This window comes from Schistosoma haematobium, chromosome 3 (genome assembly GCF_000699445.3).
Source record: "Schistosoma haematobium chromosome 3, whole genome shotgun sequence".
NCBI lineage: Eukaryota > Metazoa > Platyhelminthes > Trematoda > Strigeidida > Schistosomatidae > Schistosoma > Schistosoma haematobium.
The window spans coordinates 4434004-4452206 of record NC_067198.1 but is presented as its reverse complement, the minus strand read 5'-3'; the positions used below and the strand labels follow the sequence as shown (position 1 = coordinate 4452206).

Genomic DNA, 18203 nt, shown 5'->3' with positions numbered 1-18203 from the left:
GTCACCGGCTACCATGGGACTGCATCTCCTTACGTCGCTCCACTGCTTTGTGGATCAGAACTCCAGGTCGAAGGCTCTGGGTGTGGTATCCTAAGAGAACCACCTGCTTCGGTTTGGGCCCCCGGGCAGTATCACAGTCCTAACACATATCAAATGAGATATGTATGGCGCATATGTATTTGGTGCCTCCTTGTACCAATAACTGTGTTAAAATAAATAAATAGTTCCTCATCAGTAAGAACTGCTTATTAGAATGTTACATGTTTTAAATATATTGATGTATCTCATGATTTTGTTAATCGAACTAATTATTGTCATTAGTTGGAAACTGGCAAAACAACTCAACTGATTAAATAATATTCGATTGTAAGTATATGGTTGCGGAGATTCATTAAGAGCATGAACCGATCAATGTTACACCACCGTTGAATACCCGAAAGCACTAGCTAGCTGTTCCGCCCCAATATGGTACTTCTCAGTAATCTGCATAAACGAACTCCCAATTGGGAATGGAACACTTAACCTGTAAACCACTGAGTCAGAATTCAAGTATTAGTGTATAACTTCAATCAATCGGCGATATTGCGCGACGAACTTCCATGATCTTCGGTAGGTAATTGCCTCACATCCGAAAAGGTTGAACTCCAATAGCCACAGCTTCTCACTAGAACTTCAGAAACCTATCAAAGTTATTCATTTGTGAACGCATGACTATTATCAGTAGTATTCTCACTATTGAAATCGTTAACTGAAAACAACCAGATTACTATAATGTTTACAAACATTCACTGTACAAAATGGTCTAATCATTATTCACAAAGACATAAGCAACCCAAGACAAACAGTAAGAGGATACTGACATGTACCATAACTTTTAATCTTATTATGAAACATTTTACGACTACTATCCATTCAAATACAACACGTAAAAACTAATGACAACGAGAAAACATACTTTACATTAGACTCTTTAAATTAGAAAAAAATAAGTATCAGAAGGGGTTTTTGTGGATATTATAGTTGTGGTGTGTGCTACTTATACTGACATAAGTAGTATATGACGTTACTAGTGAACAGAAAGTCTGGCAGCAGAGATACAAGAGGATCGAACAGTAAAGAATGGAAACAGAATGCAATTTCTATGAAAAGGCAAGAACAATGACGTCTGAGTCGTTATAAGACAATTGATGAACATTTTGCAAATTACGTATTTACTATTTGATTGTTAGATTTTATTAACAGGTCCTGTAATTTTGTGTTAAATACATTCGACTGTCCCCACTGGTGTTCTTGTTCACTACAATAGTAATTTCAATGGTTGAGAGGTATTTCCTGGAGTTCTAGTGAGAAGCAGTGACTAGTAGAGTTCAACCGGGTCAGTTGTGAGATAGTAACTCACTGATGACAATGATAGATGTGTCGTTCAATTTCGTGGATTAGTTGGAGTTAGACATTAACACCATTGGATGCCGACCAATCCAGCGTTCGGGCGCAAGAAGGAATCTTGGATGCGCATTGCTGAAGAGTCCCATGCTAGGACGAAACAGCTGTCCAATGCTTCCAAGTTCTCCATGGTGATCTAGCTTCAATTGACTCATGATCTCAACTATAGAAAAAATAAGTGTTATATGTGCTTATCCTTTTATCATAATAAAGAAATTTAATAAGAAACAAAACAAACTTGTATATCAACTATTTACAAGATGTTATTATTGAGTATATACCATAGAAATAATTAAATAACAATATGAAACAGTAATGTTACAATGTTATTTCATTTATGTACAATCAATCGTAAATGTAATACAACACAATATATAATGTTGGACAAAAGAAAAAGAGAAAAAAGTACCTCCCCCCTACACACACACACACACAAGTATTCGCATAAGTTCTTCTTTATATTTTACATTACATTCAAGCTAATTTTTGTTTTTTCCAAATAGGTGTATCGTCTTTTTTAACTTCTTCATCTGGATTATGAAAAATCGGATTCGGCTGTGTTCTAAAAGTAAATAATAATAATAATAATAACAATAACAGTAGTAATAGTGGTAATGGTAATAGTAATAGTGATGATAATAATAATAATAATAATAATAATAATAATAATAATAATAGTGGATATGAAAGTGGTGATATTAAAGTTACATAATACAAACATATTCATATTTAATATAACTATTACCAAGTATAAATGCACTATTTCATTTAGTCGACTATGATATAATGTAAAGATGAGAATAAATATGCAGCTCCACCTGGAGCACCTCTGAGGCTACTGCCGGTTCTAAGCTCGGATAAAGTAAGAGGGTTGAGCATGGGGTTAGCGACCCCATCCAGTAGAAAACTAACTCGGTAAAAAAACGCTAACCAGAAAAAAAAACAATTCAAACCATTTAAATGGACATAGACAGATTAAACATACCTGTCAAAATGAACAAATAACTATGAAATGTTACATTTGAAGGTAGAATACATGCATAAGTTGTAAATAGTTTAATAACAAGTTGATTTTGATCCATTACTTACATATTGTGGGACAACTAACCGAATAATAACAATATCATATACGTTTTATTTATTTATTTGAACACATAGATATTGGTACAATGGGGCACCAGATACATATGCGCCACACAAATCTCAATTGATTTGTGTGAGGGCTGGGATACTGACCGGGTGCCCAAACCTAAGCAAGTGGTTTACTTAGGGGGTCACACCAAGAGTTTTCAACATGAAGGTCTGGTCCACAACGCAGTGGAGCATCGTAAGATGAAGTCTCATGGTAGCCGGTGACCAACGATTGGTTCATACGCCATTTGTTCCTTCAGGATACTGGAGTCCATGTGCACCATTGGTTTGGAATTAGGGTTTCCCAACTTCCCTACGTGGACTCTCCGTGTCCACCAATCCGGTGGTTTCGAAAACAACACTCCCATCACGAGAAGGCAATGAGTAGGACATCCGTGGCAGTGGTTGTATAAGCGTGGCCATATGAGAGCATTTCGAGAGGCAGAGAGAACTCTCTCCACTCTCTGCCGTACCACAGCATTTGCGGGCTATACGTACGGTAACTACGTAATGAATGCAATATGGTGATGAGATTATGAACGACTATTCACAAAGATGCTTGGGACATGTGTTACATATTTATTTAAGTATATAAAATTTGGTATAACAAAGCAGAAAAACGTAGAATGTGCCACAAAAAGTATGAATAATATTGTGGGAAAAAGATAGTCAACTTGGAATGAAAATAATAAACAAATAAAAAGATGAGCGATTTGTGGATACTGTAGTATTTTCACAATTGAAATCACAAACTGATCTTGATTAGACTATCAGTGAAAACCTGGAAGCACTGAGTGGGCGCTTCAGCCTAAAGTGGGACTCCTTAGTAAAATCATGGATTGACTGATATTGAACATTAAAACCGTTGGATGTCGGATAAGTGGTTTATAGGTTGGGAGTTCGTGTGCGAAACCAAAAGTCCTGGGTTATATTGCAAATTGTGGCATCCTGAATGTACACTGCTAAGGAGTCCCATACTTGGACGATATCTTGTAATTTTATTTTCCGTTATTGACGTAGTATGACTAATTGAATCCACACGCAATTAGGGTCTCGAACTTGTGGTTGCAGATTAGGATTATCACATCTATCTATATACACAACTCAATCCAACCGATAATTTACTTTATAGCCTGATACTATGTAACTCACTAAGTATAGACTTTTGCACTCAGTTCTGAGCCACACTAGTTGTGTAAGGGTTAATGCTACTCCTTGGACGTCTAAACCGATATACGTGGAACTAACTTTACATCTACAAACTTACTGATTGATAGCCGAGTGCTCCAACAATTTAGTTATCGTTCTACAAGACTACTATCATTCCCTAGTTTGGTTACGCATAGCCTTCTTCCAATTTACTTCTGGCTAAGCAGCTGTAACTGAATTACATAATAGAAATCTGCAAGAATCTATGAAATCATTTGTTATTCTACTGGTTTAACTTATAAATAAGATTTAATTAAATCCATAAGTGATGTTTTACACAATAATGAAGCGGTGTTTTCAGTCAGTCAGCTGCAACGTAGGAACACCAGGCACATATATGCATCGATGTTTTACCGTAGTGTAAAATGATTATTGATTAGAGAAATTATGTATATAGTTTATAGTTTTTCGTAAAGGTTTAATCTCACTATATCTCTGACTGATATCACATTCTTAGTTTGATTGTGATATACAAAAATTAGATTTTATGTAATAAAACTGAATGATCTTATAATAACAGTTCACCTAACAGAGTACTATTCAACCAAGTATATTATTACGTGTAATTGTTTGACCAACAACAACAAAAAGAAACCCAAGGACTATTATGGCTTTATAAGGTATACAGAATATATCAACCGGTGAATGGATAGATGATATATGACAATCATGAGCGATATTAATTCTCTTACATATCAAGACATCATGATTTGATAATAAGACAAGTGACCTGTAGAAAATTCTTATGGAACATCTTAACTGAGTATTGAAATAGAATCAAAGTCATGCACTTAAACACCTAAACATATACATATATATATTACTTTAGATAAGCTCTAGTCCAGAAGGGTTGCTTTTTCGCTTCATCAGCATGACGAAGAATAGCTCCACGTATATCTTTTTCAGCTCGTTCATCAGCTTCATTTTTCTTTAATACAATTTGTTGAACCATAAATTGATGTAAACTTCCAACACGATTACCAACAGATTCTTCTCTATTTGGAACACGTTGTTTTGCTTCATCTTCTTTAGCAGCTTGTATAGTTTGATGATCTTTTTGTAAAATTGCATTAACTGCAGCCATTGCAACTTCTGAATCAATTTCAGTTTGATTAAGATATTTTTTATTTTTACGTGCAATACGAACTGCTTCTTCATCATAAGTTAATATAATTGGTTTCATATACGCTTCACCAGTACCAGTATGACGTCGACGACTTGATGTAGTTGCTTGTCTATTAGCGCACATTAAAGCACCATTATGACTAACTTTTGAATCATAATATACATTAGCTACACCATCAGAAGAACTACAGAATACTTGATTTAATCTATGATGCCATGTTAATCCAATCACACTACCATGACATGGACTGAACTGATTGATCAGCTAAAAGAGAATATATATTACATTACAGTGAAATATAGACTAATTAACTTATTCACCAGACATTTGTGAATGAACTATAATGTAAGTATGAAAGCTAATTATATTATCTGGTTGTCCAGACTGAAGTAGGTGGGAAGGGGTTTAAGTCTGGGACTCGGTGGCTGAAAGGTAAACTCTCACATTGGACAACATTTATGTGTATTTATAGGTTTATTTGCTCTTGTAGAGTAGATTATATAGGCTGCACAAACCGAACGCCTTCTAAACGCATCTCCGAACACTATCCTGAGTGGTTTTCGAAAGGTAACTGTAAGTAAATCAACAGTTTAATGTTAAAACATCTTGTGAACTTTGGTCATATCGTCCCATCAGACAATTCTTTTAAAATTATCAGTACAATAAAACGATTTGGTTCACGAGGATTGCAAATTAATAACTTATGCACTACAGAGGCGCTACCAAACTATCTTTTCAAACATGAATTCTGTGTGCAAAAGAGACACGTGCAAGCAATCATTCTTCTATGACCCTAACACAATCTTCATGAACGCTAATTTGACTTTTTTACATTCTTCCAATCTTCTTAATTTTAATTATTCGTCATTATCACGAAAAGCGAATGTCTGGCTCGTTAACCGAGTTGGTGGACACGAAGGGTCCATCAAGGGAGCTGGAAAATCTTATTCAAAACCAGTGGTGCACATGAGCTCCAAAATCCTGAGGAAACGAAAGGCCTATGAACTTACTGTTAGTCACGGGCTACCATGAGACTGTATCTCTTAATGTTGATCCACTACCTTGTGGATTAGACTTCGATGTCAAAGGCTCGGGGAGTGACCCCCTAAGGAAGCCACCTGCTTCGGTTTGGGCGCCCGTGCAGTATTCCATACCTCACACAAATCGAACAACGAAGTGTGGCGTATATATATTTGGTGCCTCCTTGTACCAATCCTTATATTTTTAAATAAATAATACAATTCAAGTGAATGATATTACCAAGTCTTTACTTTGGAATACTCAAAGGCTACATATTACCTACAGGTTCTTTAACTCTTCCTTTGTATTTATTATTCGTAATAAGGTTAACATTTTTTGAAGGTCCATTATCAACTTCACTTTAAAACGAAACAATTTAATGTTCAAAGATTGAAAGTTTTTACAATAGAAATCTACAACAGATAACTAACCTGAAAATTATCTCTTCTATAAAAGTTGATTTGACCTCTTTTAGGATCATTACGTGGTACACTAACAGCAACAGCTAATACTTGATCATTTGGACTAAATGTTACTTCACTTTGATTAAACAATACAGGTAAATCTTTAAATACATGAATAGCTCCTTTAGATAATTCACGTGTATCCCATAATTTCATTGTATCATCACTCATACCACGACTTAATAATTGTTTACTATCCCATGACCAATTAATACATGTAATATCAGTATTGATTGGATGAGCTGTACGACATATTTGTGTTGTATTTACTAGAGGTTTACGTGTATCCCATATTTGAATAGAACCATCTTGACAACCTGCAGCAATTAATTGACCATCTCTTGAAAAATAAAGATGAGAACAATGAAAGATAACTGCTACAGAACAATACAACTGGACAAATTAACAGACACAAGTTACTAACATGATTTTCAATAATTCAAATGACTCTGTGTTAGCGGGATATAAAATGGATTAGAGCACGTTCCGTATAGGATTATGGTGGGGCACACTGATTGGTTATTTATTATCCGATCAGCGCTAGTGGACACTCAGACAGCATTCTAAAACCTCATGTAAAAATCATCAACATATGAACGTTTCTCTTATCGTCATTCTTAATTCTATCCAACCTTTTTATTTCGAATATAATCACATCCCTGTTCAACCGTGTTCTGATTTGGGGACTTATCGAGTGAAGTAATGTCCAAGAATACTAAGTAATAGGAGTAACTGAGTCGTAATAAGAGAAATTACAGAAACCAATAAGTTTGGAAAATAACTAGATATTAGACATATTGATTGAAAGCTATTACTATCAATGATGAATACAGTAGAGGATGTATAAAAGCAAAGGATATTTGGGCAAATAATTATTTTCAATAACTTCATCATTAGGGACTCTATAGTATGACTACTTCTACTATTCTGGAATTTGTCTTGAAACAATGTTATCGCTCTATGATAATACGGTATGACAACTTGAACTGATGCTCATATATATCAGATTCTACGTTGAGTATGATGGATGGTAATGATGGAAATCGACAACTATTAGTAGGATAAGGACCAAAATAAAGCACCTAGGCGATTGTGATTAATTCTGAACCATGTCATCCGAAGTTTCTAACAAAAAAGTAAACAATGATATGTTTAATGTCAATAAGAACCAATCAGCATCGAGGTCTACAGGACAAGCTGTGAACCACATGTGGAGAAATTCGAACGCTTCACTTCTATCTGAAGTTTGCGCTGATGATGTCGTTCGGAAGAACGATGAAAGCTCTACGACCAAACCATCCAGCTCAGAGAACAAAATGCCATCAAAAAGAAGTCTCTAATAATTGGTTATCATGATCGCGCGAAACCCGACCAGGTAGTTTACACCTATTAACATGACTGAAACTAATTTTCACTCAGCTAACTTACCTCCTATCAATAATTCAGGTGTTGGTCCGAACCAGTCCTGAAGTAACAATGCACTTAAAGACAGAGAAACACATCTTATACATGATTATTTATGTAGTTTAAGTTGAAAGGTCAGTCTTTTAGTAGAATCTATACTACACTATGAGAATTGATTCCAAATAGAGGTTTTTGTTTATGGTAACATTTTCCCGTTGAGAGAAATATAACAGATAGAACTATGTCAAGGTTTCACTGAAATTAGCCAAGCTGTATATGTTTATGTGCCTCGGTTTACATTTATTGAAGTGATGAATGATTAATCGATTCAGTCCCAAGTTGAGTACGTAATAGTACGACCATGATATAACGACGCCCTACAACCATAAATTATACATTGAATGAAGATAATTGATAATTTCTAATTACGGAACAGTCGTAACCTACACAAAACGATAAAGCTTCAACACCTTAAAAGAGGGAATGTAATCTTTCAACTTACTTTGAATAAGCACATGATGTTGGACTAGTTTTTCGTCCTTGAGCATTACGTGTCTTAATCACAATTTTATGCGTAGGTATACGTGTTTCATTCATGACTGCCTCTGCATCATTTATATCCCATACACGCAGGGTTGAATCTTGAGAACATGTGAGTAGTTTGTTTGAATCCAGAGGGTGCCACATACCCCAATGCAATGCATGAGTATGACCTTTAGCACTAGCCGGGTCAGTAATATACTGATAACCTTTGTTTGTATAACATACAGCCTCTCCGTCTCGATCAACAATAAAAGCTTGGGCCGAACCAGATATGACCAAAAGATGTTCTCCTATATAGATGGGTTATAAAACTAGTATTACTTGGTGCTGTCTCCATTTTTAAGTATTAACAAGACTCCATAATAAATTATTGAATCATTATTATTAAATAATGATGGCAATCATAATTAAGTCTGGTGGATCATCACACTTTGAATCGATTGTAAATGATTCTAGTACGTTCCTACTAAAGCCCTTGAAATTCAGAAACCTCACAGACGATAAGAATCATTAGTGACAGTCAAATATTGCATTTGAAAAATGACAATCTTATAATCTAAAATGTGTCTTCATAACCCTACTATTCAAAGGTGAGTCAAATAATTTAATATAGAAATAAAAGCTGAAATCAGCTACCAATAGGACTAGCTATGCATCCAAGGTAATTAGTACAAACAGGTAACTTTATGGAGTTGTGTTAACACAGGAAAGTCTACAAAGGTAGTAAGACCTTTTATATTCTAAGACGAAGTTTGCAACAAATGCTTTTGATAAAACATATTTGAGATAACACTGCAACCCAACGGAGATCAGATGATATATGAAGTATATTAGCTGAACTGCTTCGAAAAGTTCCATAGGCTACTATTTGCAAACCCGCCTATTATCTAATGTGTACATAAAAATGTCAGTTAAATACTTACGAATAGAACTAAAACAGGGATCATTCACGCAAAGCAGTCTTAAAAATGTTTGATATGATAGGGCATCAATACATGAGCCAACTCGAACTATATGGATGATACAAGAAAAAAAATTGGGCAATGTACAATAACCTCAACCCACGGAACACCACAATCTTTACAAACCCACTAAAGTCGTAAAGAGCAAGATGATACTAATGCTGTACACTACACATGCAAGAGCGGCTCATGTCAATCCGGGCTATCTCTGGTACCTTCCTGCTGTTAGTCTGGCTATAGAAGTTCAGATCTACAACACGTCGCTGAGAGCAGTTTTGCTCTATGCTTGTGAGACCTGGTCCCTCCAAGTTGAGGATGTTAGATGACTCTGTGTTTGATCATAGTTGTCTCTGAAGGATTGCTGACATCCAGTGGCAATACCATGTTGGCAATGCATAGATTCGGCATCGTGTGTTTGGGTACAGCGACGATAATTCGATTGGTGTCACTATTTTGAAACATCGACTTCGGTAGATTGGACATGTACTACAAATGCCGTCCCAGAGAATTCCACGTCAGACATTATTTGCCGAAGCTGAGACTGGTTGGTCAGTCAGTCAGTCAGCTACAACGTAGGACCAGGCACATATGTGCATCGGTCCAGGTTGCCATACCTCATTAGCACAGCAAGATGAACACCGGATTCATAAAAGTAGTTAATTCAGAGGTGGTAATATATAGGAGGATTGCAATAAGGATATAGTATAGGAAGAAAGAATTAGTTCGTAGAAAGAAAGATATGAAGTGATTTTAATCTCTTAGTTTAAGGGAAGACAGGGAGTGTATACACCGACGCCATTGTGATCGATTTTGAGCCATGTCACCAAGAGTCTCCAACCATTGGTTACGAAAGTCACGCGGACCCCAACCAAGTAGTCTGCATCTACCAACATGGCTCAGACTACAAGTTAGTGACTTCAGGCACTGATGCCACGTTTTGGTTTGGCCGCCCCTAACTTTCTTCCAACCATCCCCTACACCGGCTAGCATTGCACGTCGTGGTAATCGGTGTTCAGGCATACGTAACACGTGGCCCAACCATCTCAGTCGATGAAGATTCATAACCTCATCAACTGATTTACCATCATTCCCTAATACCCTGCGTCTAACCTCACTATTACTTACCCGGTGATCCCAGCAGATGCCAGCAATATTTCTAAGGCATCTGTGGTCAAAAACTAGTAGCTTACGGGTGTCTTCTACTCTTAAGGGCCATGTTTCGCTGCCGTAAATTAAAACAGAACGAACTGCCGCGCAGTATACTCGTCCTTTTATTGATAGACGGATATCTCGCCTCCGCCAAAGGTGACGTAAGTTGGCAAAAGCCAAACGAGCTTTACGAATCCGTGCTGAGATTTCGTCAGACACCAACCCATTAGGGCTGATCAGACTTCCAAGATAAGTGAAGTTGTCAACGCGTTCGACTACTTCACTCCCTATCCTTAGTTCAGGTGTTGACGCAGACCAGTCCTGAAGCAACAACTTGCATTTCGAGGGAGAGAAGCGCATTCCAAACATTCTGGCATTGTTGCTTAGTGCTACCAGAAGACTCTGCATTTTGTCAGCGTCTTCACCAAACAGGACTATGTCATCTGCGTATTCTAAGTCGATAAGTGGACCTCCTGGATGGAGATCAATACCCGAGAGTTCAGTCGACGAGAGTGTTATTTCCATCAATAGGTCTATGATGAAGTTAAACAAAAATGGGGAAAGTGGGCAGCCTTGACGGACACCACTTGAGGTTGCAAAAGTAGATGACAGTTCGCCATAAGCCCTGACTCGACTAGTAGTGTTCGAGTAAAGAGCCTTCACAAGGTTTATGTACTTCTGAGGTACGCCTTTTAATGACAGACACTGCCACAGAATCTCGCGGTCTACAGAGTCAAATGCTGCTTCTAAGTCAAGAAAGACCACCATCGTCGGACGCCGATAAGTATGCCTGTGTTCTAGAACCTGACGAATGGTGAATATGTGGTCGATGCAGCCACGACCAGGTCTAAAGCCAGCTTGATTCTCTCGTGTTTGTAGTTCACGAGTCTTAGTTAGGCGTTTGATAATTATCGAGGCCAGTATTTTAGATACTATGTTTGTTAAACTAATCCCTCTGTGGTTGTCACAGGATGATTTTGACCCTTTCTTATATATTGGGACGATAAGTGATTGCGACCAGTCAGATGGGATAAGGTCTAATTCCCAGATCTTAGCTAAAATATTAGTCAACCTAATCGCTAAAATTGGACCACCATCCTTAAAGACCTCTGGGGTCAATCCATCTGGACCAGCTGCCCTTCCTCGTTTCAGATTAACTATGGTGACACTTGAGGTGGAAGCTGAGAGGGGAAATTTAGAGTTGAAAGTCGATGTAGGAGGAATAATAGGAATTGAAGAGGGAGGTTGATTATGAATACAGTGGTCTTGAGTGCTGTTAGAAGTGTGAGGGCGGTTATCACTTCCCGGCTGCCCACACCGTGGAAGGGTTGTTCTGGAGGTACCTGAAAAGGAAATTGGATTAGAGGTGGTCTTAGTGACCTGAGAGCGTGACCGCAGTGCCCAAGGGACAACTGCTTGAGGTCGGTCACACACGACCTTGTTATGGGTAATTTTTGTGTTAGCTCCGTACTTATTGAGACCTTACCACCAGAGACGGATATCCGTGGGATAAGGCGAGGTGTGCATTTTTAGGGTCGACCTTTTCTAACCCCACCCCTCCTTGTGGGAAGGCAGCATCGCTGTCATGCTGGTTGTCTGAAGGAAACACCTTACTGCTGTCACACCTCTGTACAGTCAGCAGTACGACTTCGCCTTCGGACCTTGGGTTTGTTGCTTTTAGTCTTACCGCTCTTCAACCGACCTGTCTGACATGGTAGGACCTTGAGGAACGGTTGTTCCAGCCAGTATAGCTCGGTTGCTTCATCACGATAGGCAAGCCCGACCACCACGTCAAGGTAGCAACAACGGTCGGGGGACCGGTTGGTAAAAGCGGGTAGGTGGTCAGTGTACGATGATATAGTGTTGTGGTAGGAAAGTTGTACAGGACTGCTTTCCGTTGGTCCTTTACAACTCCCTGGTTGGGGTCCTAGAGATGGTACAACACAGTGGCTTGAAATATCAGACATGGCTCAGAATAGAAGCCAGTGATGATCCTACTGTAGCTTTCTTTTACTTTAATCATAAAAGTGAACGTAACTTCTTAAACTGAAGTTCTCTCTGATTGTATTTTTCCTAACTGAACTGATTATCCCATTACTATTATTATTATCTCACTCTAATATCTTAACTTTTTTGTTGTTCTTCTCCATTATACGCATTTTACATTCTCTATCGCTTCACAACCTCACTGTTATTGTGTGGAGTATATGTATTTGGTTCCCCTTTGTACCAATGTTTGTGTTCAAATAAATAAAAATAAATTGTAAACCAGGTTTCAATTTGACGTCAATCACTTAGTTTTGATCCATTTTTCTCTAACCTTATAGCCAATCAATTGGACACAATCTGTTGTAACTTGAACTGAAACGAGAGAACCCAGTTGAGCGAAAAGAATGGATCGTTGCATTACTTTCATTAAAATAACAGTTAAACACAACACTCAGTAGTTAAAACGAGATTAGCACTTATTTAGAAGTTGAATCTTGTACTCCGTTATTACGAGTGGGGGACATGACAAACCGTCAACTTGAGCACTTGATAACTTCTTAAATAAGCGATGCGATAATATGCATGCCGACGCACTGATAATACCTCTAAAAAATTAACCGAAAAATAAATTTATCAGAAAAAATGCATACAGAAGGTTAAGAAAATAAAACCAACCGGAAGGACTGAAATCCAAGTGCTTGATTTGATGTTCTTCACAAGGACGAAAAGCCTTGAATGGACGACATGCGTTATCCATCCCACCAAAATCCCAAAGTTTCACATCAAAGTCGAAACCACCTGTAGCAACGCGAGCACCTGCTGGATCAACACCTATTGCGGTGAGAGGTTTACAACCATGAGAGAGAGTTAGATTTTGAGTAATAGGTAAATAATATGGGTTTTCGGCAGCCATATCTTCTGGTGAGGGACCAATATAGTCAGATTCGATGTCTAAATTAGACTCCTCAAGAGGATCCATTTCAGTGGTTTGAGAATCATTTTCCGGAAGTAAAGCTAAAATCTATCGGAGAAATTGTAAATCAATTGTATTTTCCTACCCTTGCATTGGTCACCTGATTGCGCTTTTGTGCTAATGAATAAGATTCCGAAAAAATATCCATAAAATCAAACTTCTTCGGAGCCACTTTTGAGTTACGTGCTTCGGAGCTCATCTTTCGAGAAACTACAATTTACAAATTATTTAGGATGATGAATTATGTGTAACATCCCACTAAATACAAAGTTATTAACTACACAATTATATTTCCATACATAAAAATAACCTGCGATATGTTCTTTGAATAACCAGCCATTTCTAATATTCACAAGCAATATATAGATAGTGTGTTCACCAATGGATCGAAGTTTTCAATCATCCATTAAGACGGTAGATGACTTATAACCACTGTATAACCGGTGGTAACTAGGAAGGAAATAAAGTCCTTTACCGATCTTATTATGAACCATGCTCTGCATTTTTATCACTTCATTCATCTTAACAATTCGTTCGAAATACTCAATAGAAGGTCAAGTTGCTCAATATGTGACGCGCGAATAACACAACTGCAGAGATCCAGCAACATAGAGGAGGAGAATCATGAGTAATATGAAATCTTCGTCTCAGAAAACTTATCAGCAACAACTAAATCTCGATATTCTTCTCCGGAGCCCAGAAGCTAGAGTAACAAACTAACATTACTTCCTACTAGATATTTACCCGGTATATCCTCTTTTACACAGAGCACTTAGGATTTTGAAATTATGGAAAACAATCTAGCCAAAAGAGTTCTATTTTTAAAATCATATATTAACTCTTACGACTATGTAAGGCTTTGCTATTTGGAGAATAGTAAAATGCTTAAATCACCGTTACTAAAGTCCGGTTACGATGATTGAGCCGCTCTATTACAATCGCTGTATCAATTTATCTGAATTGGAATACTTTTTCCCCAAAACTTTATTGTTCTACCAAGGTCAGATGGGGGGTGACAACTCCTACGTCCCAGACAACTATTAGTTGGGATGAGCCCCAAAAATACCCTGATACTGTCGATGGTAGGGAGAGTCAGTTCTCCCTCTCCAAATATTCTCACCTGGCCTCGCGTATACAATTATTACCAATGAAGTCCTACTCGTTGCCTTCTCGCCGCGAGAATGTTGTTTATGGGATTCAGAAGACGAAAAGCGAATGTCTGGCTCGTTAACCGAGTTGGTGGACACGAAGGGTCCATCAAGGGAGCTGGAAAACCTTATCCAAAACCAATGGTGCACATGAGCTCCAAAATCCTGAGGAAACGAAAGGCCTATGAACTTACTGTTAGTCACGGGCTACCATGAGACTGTATCTCTTAATGTTGATCCACTACCTTGTGGATTAGACTTCGATGTCAAAGGCTCGAGGATTGGCCCCCTAAGGAAGCCACCTGCTTCGATTTGGGCTGTCGGTCAGTATTCCATACCTCACACAAATCGAACAACGAAGTGTGGCGTATATACATTTGGTGCTTCTTTTTACCAATCTTTGTGTTTAGATAAATAAATAAAACTCTTGGGATACTAACGTCGCTAGTGTAGTTTTTTTCTGACAGACGCAAACCATGAAAAATTGGCTTTAAATACAGGACATTACATTCTAGTCAAAGATTTCAGGCGGCAGCATTACGATTTAAAAAGCATAGAAATGAAGAATATTTCCAAAACGGTTCTTACCGCTTTTAAGAGATCGTTATGTGGTCAAGTCCCAAGTTCGAAAGTACCAATGAAGCTAATGCAATTATTTCTTCACTAAAATTGCTCTTCTAAAAGATAGAAAACATTCACAAGTCGCACGTAATAAACATGAGTGCAATCGAAGAGTTGTTCGCACAAACTGAGACCATTAGGTAACCATTAACGCTTTGATATATCTAAGGCTTGGACATTAAAATCGCAAATCGTGAGACTGACAGCACATAAATTCTGATTCGTAAATATAAGACTCAAACTTAAGTAATGTAGCGCCTTTGCCGAGTACAGGTCTATGTACTCGGCTTTGAGCAACACTTCGTGTAAAGCCTTATAGTACTTTTTAGTTGACCAGATGAAAATTGTGTGATTTGAACCAATGAACGTCTGGACTGATCATAAACAGCTATACTATTTGTTTTGAAATGGGTATTTTCGGTCACGTTTATGCCATTCAGTGACACTTATTTTTACGATCCTATCAAGACATTTTGAAAAATGGTTTTTCCTAAAGGGTGTTACCGGATGACCAATTTTCAGTTACCGTGTGAAAATTGAAAATGTTGGTATTCCTGGAAGCTAATGGTTTTGAAATCTGCCTGAGTAGGAGGACTGACCCCGTAGGTAAATTACATATTCTACACTAAAGACCTTAAGGAAAAACGAGTTCCGCAGAGAGTTGTGTGAGTAAATCGTTCGAAGACAGCTATACAAATTATATACATTAACACATTAAGCAAGACTATAATTTATGAACGAGAAATGAGATATGCTGAAGTGAAACTGAGAAAATACCCCGGCCTACTAGTCAAAAGAGGGTTATAAGTTATAATGAATAGTTGTGATCAAAACTAAGATTTGGAAGTTTGCATTTGGAATAATTGTAAGGGTTTTCATTACGAAATGACCAACTAAAATCCTCAACTATAATCTATCGATTTTGAAAATGAACTTTGTGACAAAGTCCGTAAGTCCAATTTCCTATCTTATTCACTCCCCCACGAATTATAGCCTTGCAAACATCTTTGACTTCTCGATGCATTACATCATTAACCCACAGCTTCGAATTAAGTGCGTACAATATAATTAACGTACGCGTCCATCAAGGTCACGATTTGAAACGACCTCATTCTTCTTCAATCTTCAGTCGGTGGTAAATCTAGAAAGTCTACCGACCTATATAAATCCTTGCAATTTGTGGTACCGGGAATATCCAGTATCGCTTTGAATGTATCGAAAGAAAGTACTGTCACTACGTGTTCTGGGAAGGAGTTCTAGAAGTTTAGTACTAGGTGGAGGCAACGAAACTCCAGAAGTAAACGACTTGGTCCGAGTTTCTGAACTTTCTTGGAATGTCCTCTCGGACGAACGACCTGAAATGGAAAAATGCTGGGATATATTAACACCGAAATCATCGTTCAATATATATTACCGTATATACGGTAATCCAGTGTTAATCCAGCCCGAAACCTGAGGTAATGTCTATCTTTTTTCATAAGGTAAACCAGGGAGACTTTTCACAACTTCAGTCCACCGTATTTGAACTCGAACGAGGACTATTTGCTTGAACACTATATTTCAAGTGCGACCTTAAAATCGTGGATAAAATTCACTAAACATGTGATGACATGGCTTACGAATAACACATACAACCTTGAAGCGTTTGGAAGCGGCAGCCTTGCAGGTACTCGTACATTTGATGTCGTTGCTTATTACGACTCCTAGATCCTTAAAAATCACTACCCTAGGCAATAAGACTCCAACTATTGTGTGGTGATGCGAATCATCGCAGTTATTTATTTGCATCGTCACAATTTTGCTAGAAATAACTTCCACCACCTACACATTTATTCGACCAATGAATTTAGATCGCGCCGTAATATTTTATCATCTGACATGCCGCACGTGAGTCATTAAGTCATTATGTCATGTGGAAAGAGTAGAACAGATGACTTTGCCACAGATGCTAAGTCACTTACATAAAGTAAGAAAGGTGAGGATCGTGGATTGTACCTCACAGAACTCAACTTATCACAGATTCCCACATTGATAGAGACCCATTTGCCCAAATCAGTTGTCTTCCATCACTGTAAAAGTCAATTATACAGCCTGTAATCTCGTAGCGAATCCCCAAGCGTTCCTGCTTTAGTTTAAGACCCAAGTGAGAGACCTTGTCGAAAGCTTTACGTTCGCTGGAGCCCAATCTTTTCTCTCAAAGAGCGTATTTGTCAAATATGAGGGGCCTTTTCTAAAACCATGTCCGTCTCAATGAAGGACTCTGGTCCTACTGTTCAATCTACTGGGGGTGCTGTGTGTATAATATATTGTATAATGATTTTCCTGATATTTGATCTGGCTTGGACTGATATTTTATCGTTATCAAAGACTAAAACTGGATGGTCACTTTTACCTGTGGGTGGCATACAATAAAGGTTCGTGAAGTCAACCTCATAATAAGTCAATATGAGTCTATTAAGGATGATTTCAAGTCTGAGTCGTGTCTAGTTGCTTCGTTCACATGTTTCACTAAAACACATGTTATAACCACATCAAGCAGTTCCTGTTAGAAGGAATTTTTCCATAATTCACTTCTCAGATTTTTCAAGTCTACCGTAGGTAGGCGATTTTGTCGTCTGGGGAGCAAATGTCTTTTTTTAAAAATAACATTCCCCGGGTCTAGTTGCACACGCTTTCGACCAAGGTAGGTGATTAGTCCACACTTATTTTGCGATGTTGCAGAAGTGTAGTGAAGTGACATGTGGAGACCGCAATTTTAAGATCTGTAGCCCGAGCTCTTTTGAGATAAGTTGATGAATGGCATCTTATCAATAGTGCTTGCCACGTTTACGCATAATTCAGAACGTTCTTTTAATGTACATGTGATATTTCCTCAAGCATACAGAGTGCAACTACTGTACAACATGACGGTATAATCCATACACTGACGAATATGAGTGCGAGATATATGAGCTCAGTTTTTCTAAATCCACTTGTTATCCAATTTTGTATTGATGGGTTGTCTTCAGCTTGACGTATCCT

The 18203-nt window shown here is 37.9% G+C and overlaps 1 protein-coding gene across 1 annotated transcript; it reads right to left on the bottom strand.

The window, feature by feature from the left end:
* Positions 1 to 1686: 1686 nt before the first annotated feature.
* On the bottom strand, positions 1687 to 16324 carry WDR70 (WD repeat-containing protein 70). The gene is made up of 7 exons (XM_051212826.1): positions 15150 to 16324; positions 13499 to 13623; positions 13116 to 13461; positions 8300 to 8630; positions 6361 to 6733; positions 4608 to 5173; positions 1687 to 2005 (listed from the first exon to the last, which is right to left on the bottom strand). The coding sequence occupies exons 2-7, from the start codon at positions 13610 to 13612 to the stop codon at positions 1918 to 1920; spliced, it is 1818 nt and encodes a 605-aa protein (XP_051068745.1). The 5' UTR covers positions 13613 to 13623; positions 15150 to 16324; the 3' UTR covers positions 1687 to 1917.
* Between the last annotated feature and the right edge of the window lie 1879 nt (positions 16325 to 18203).

Excerpts from the sequence above, each read along its gene's own strand:
- WDR70 (XM_051212826.1), bottom strand. The coding sequence starts at position 13,612 with ATGAGCTCCGAAGCACGTAACTCAAAAGTGGCTCCGAAGAAGTTTGAT. Across the intron at positions 5,174-6,360 it reads ATAGAAGAGATAATTTTCAG|CTGATCAATCAGTTCAGTCC; the intron begins GTTAGTTATCTG and ends ATTCTCTTTTAG. Across the intron at positions 2,006-4,607 it reads TGGACTAGAGCTTATCTAAA|AACACAGCCGAATCCGATTT; the intron begins GTAATATATATA and ends ATTTACTTTTAG.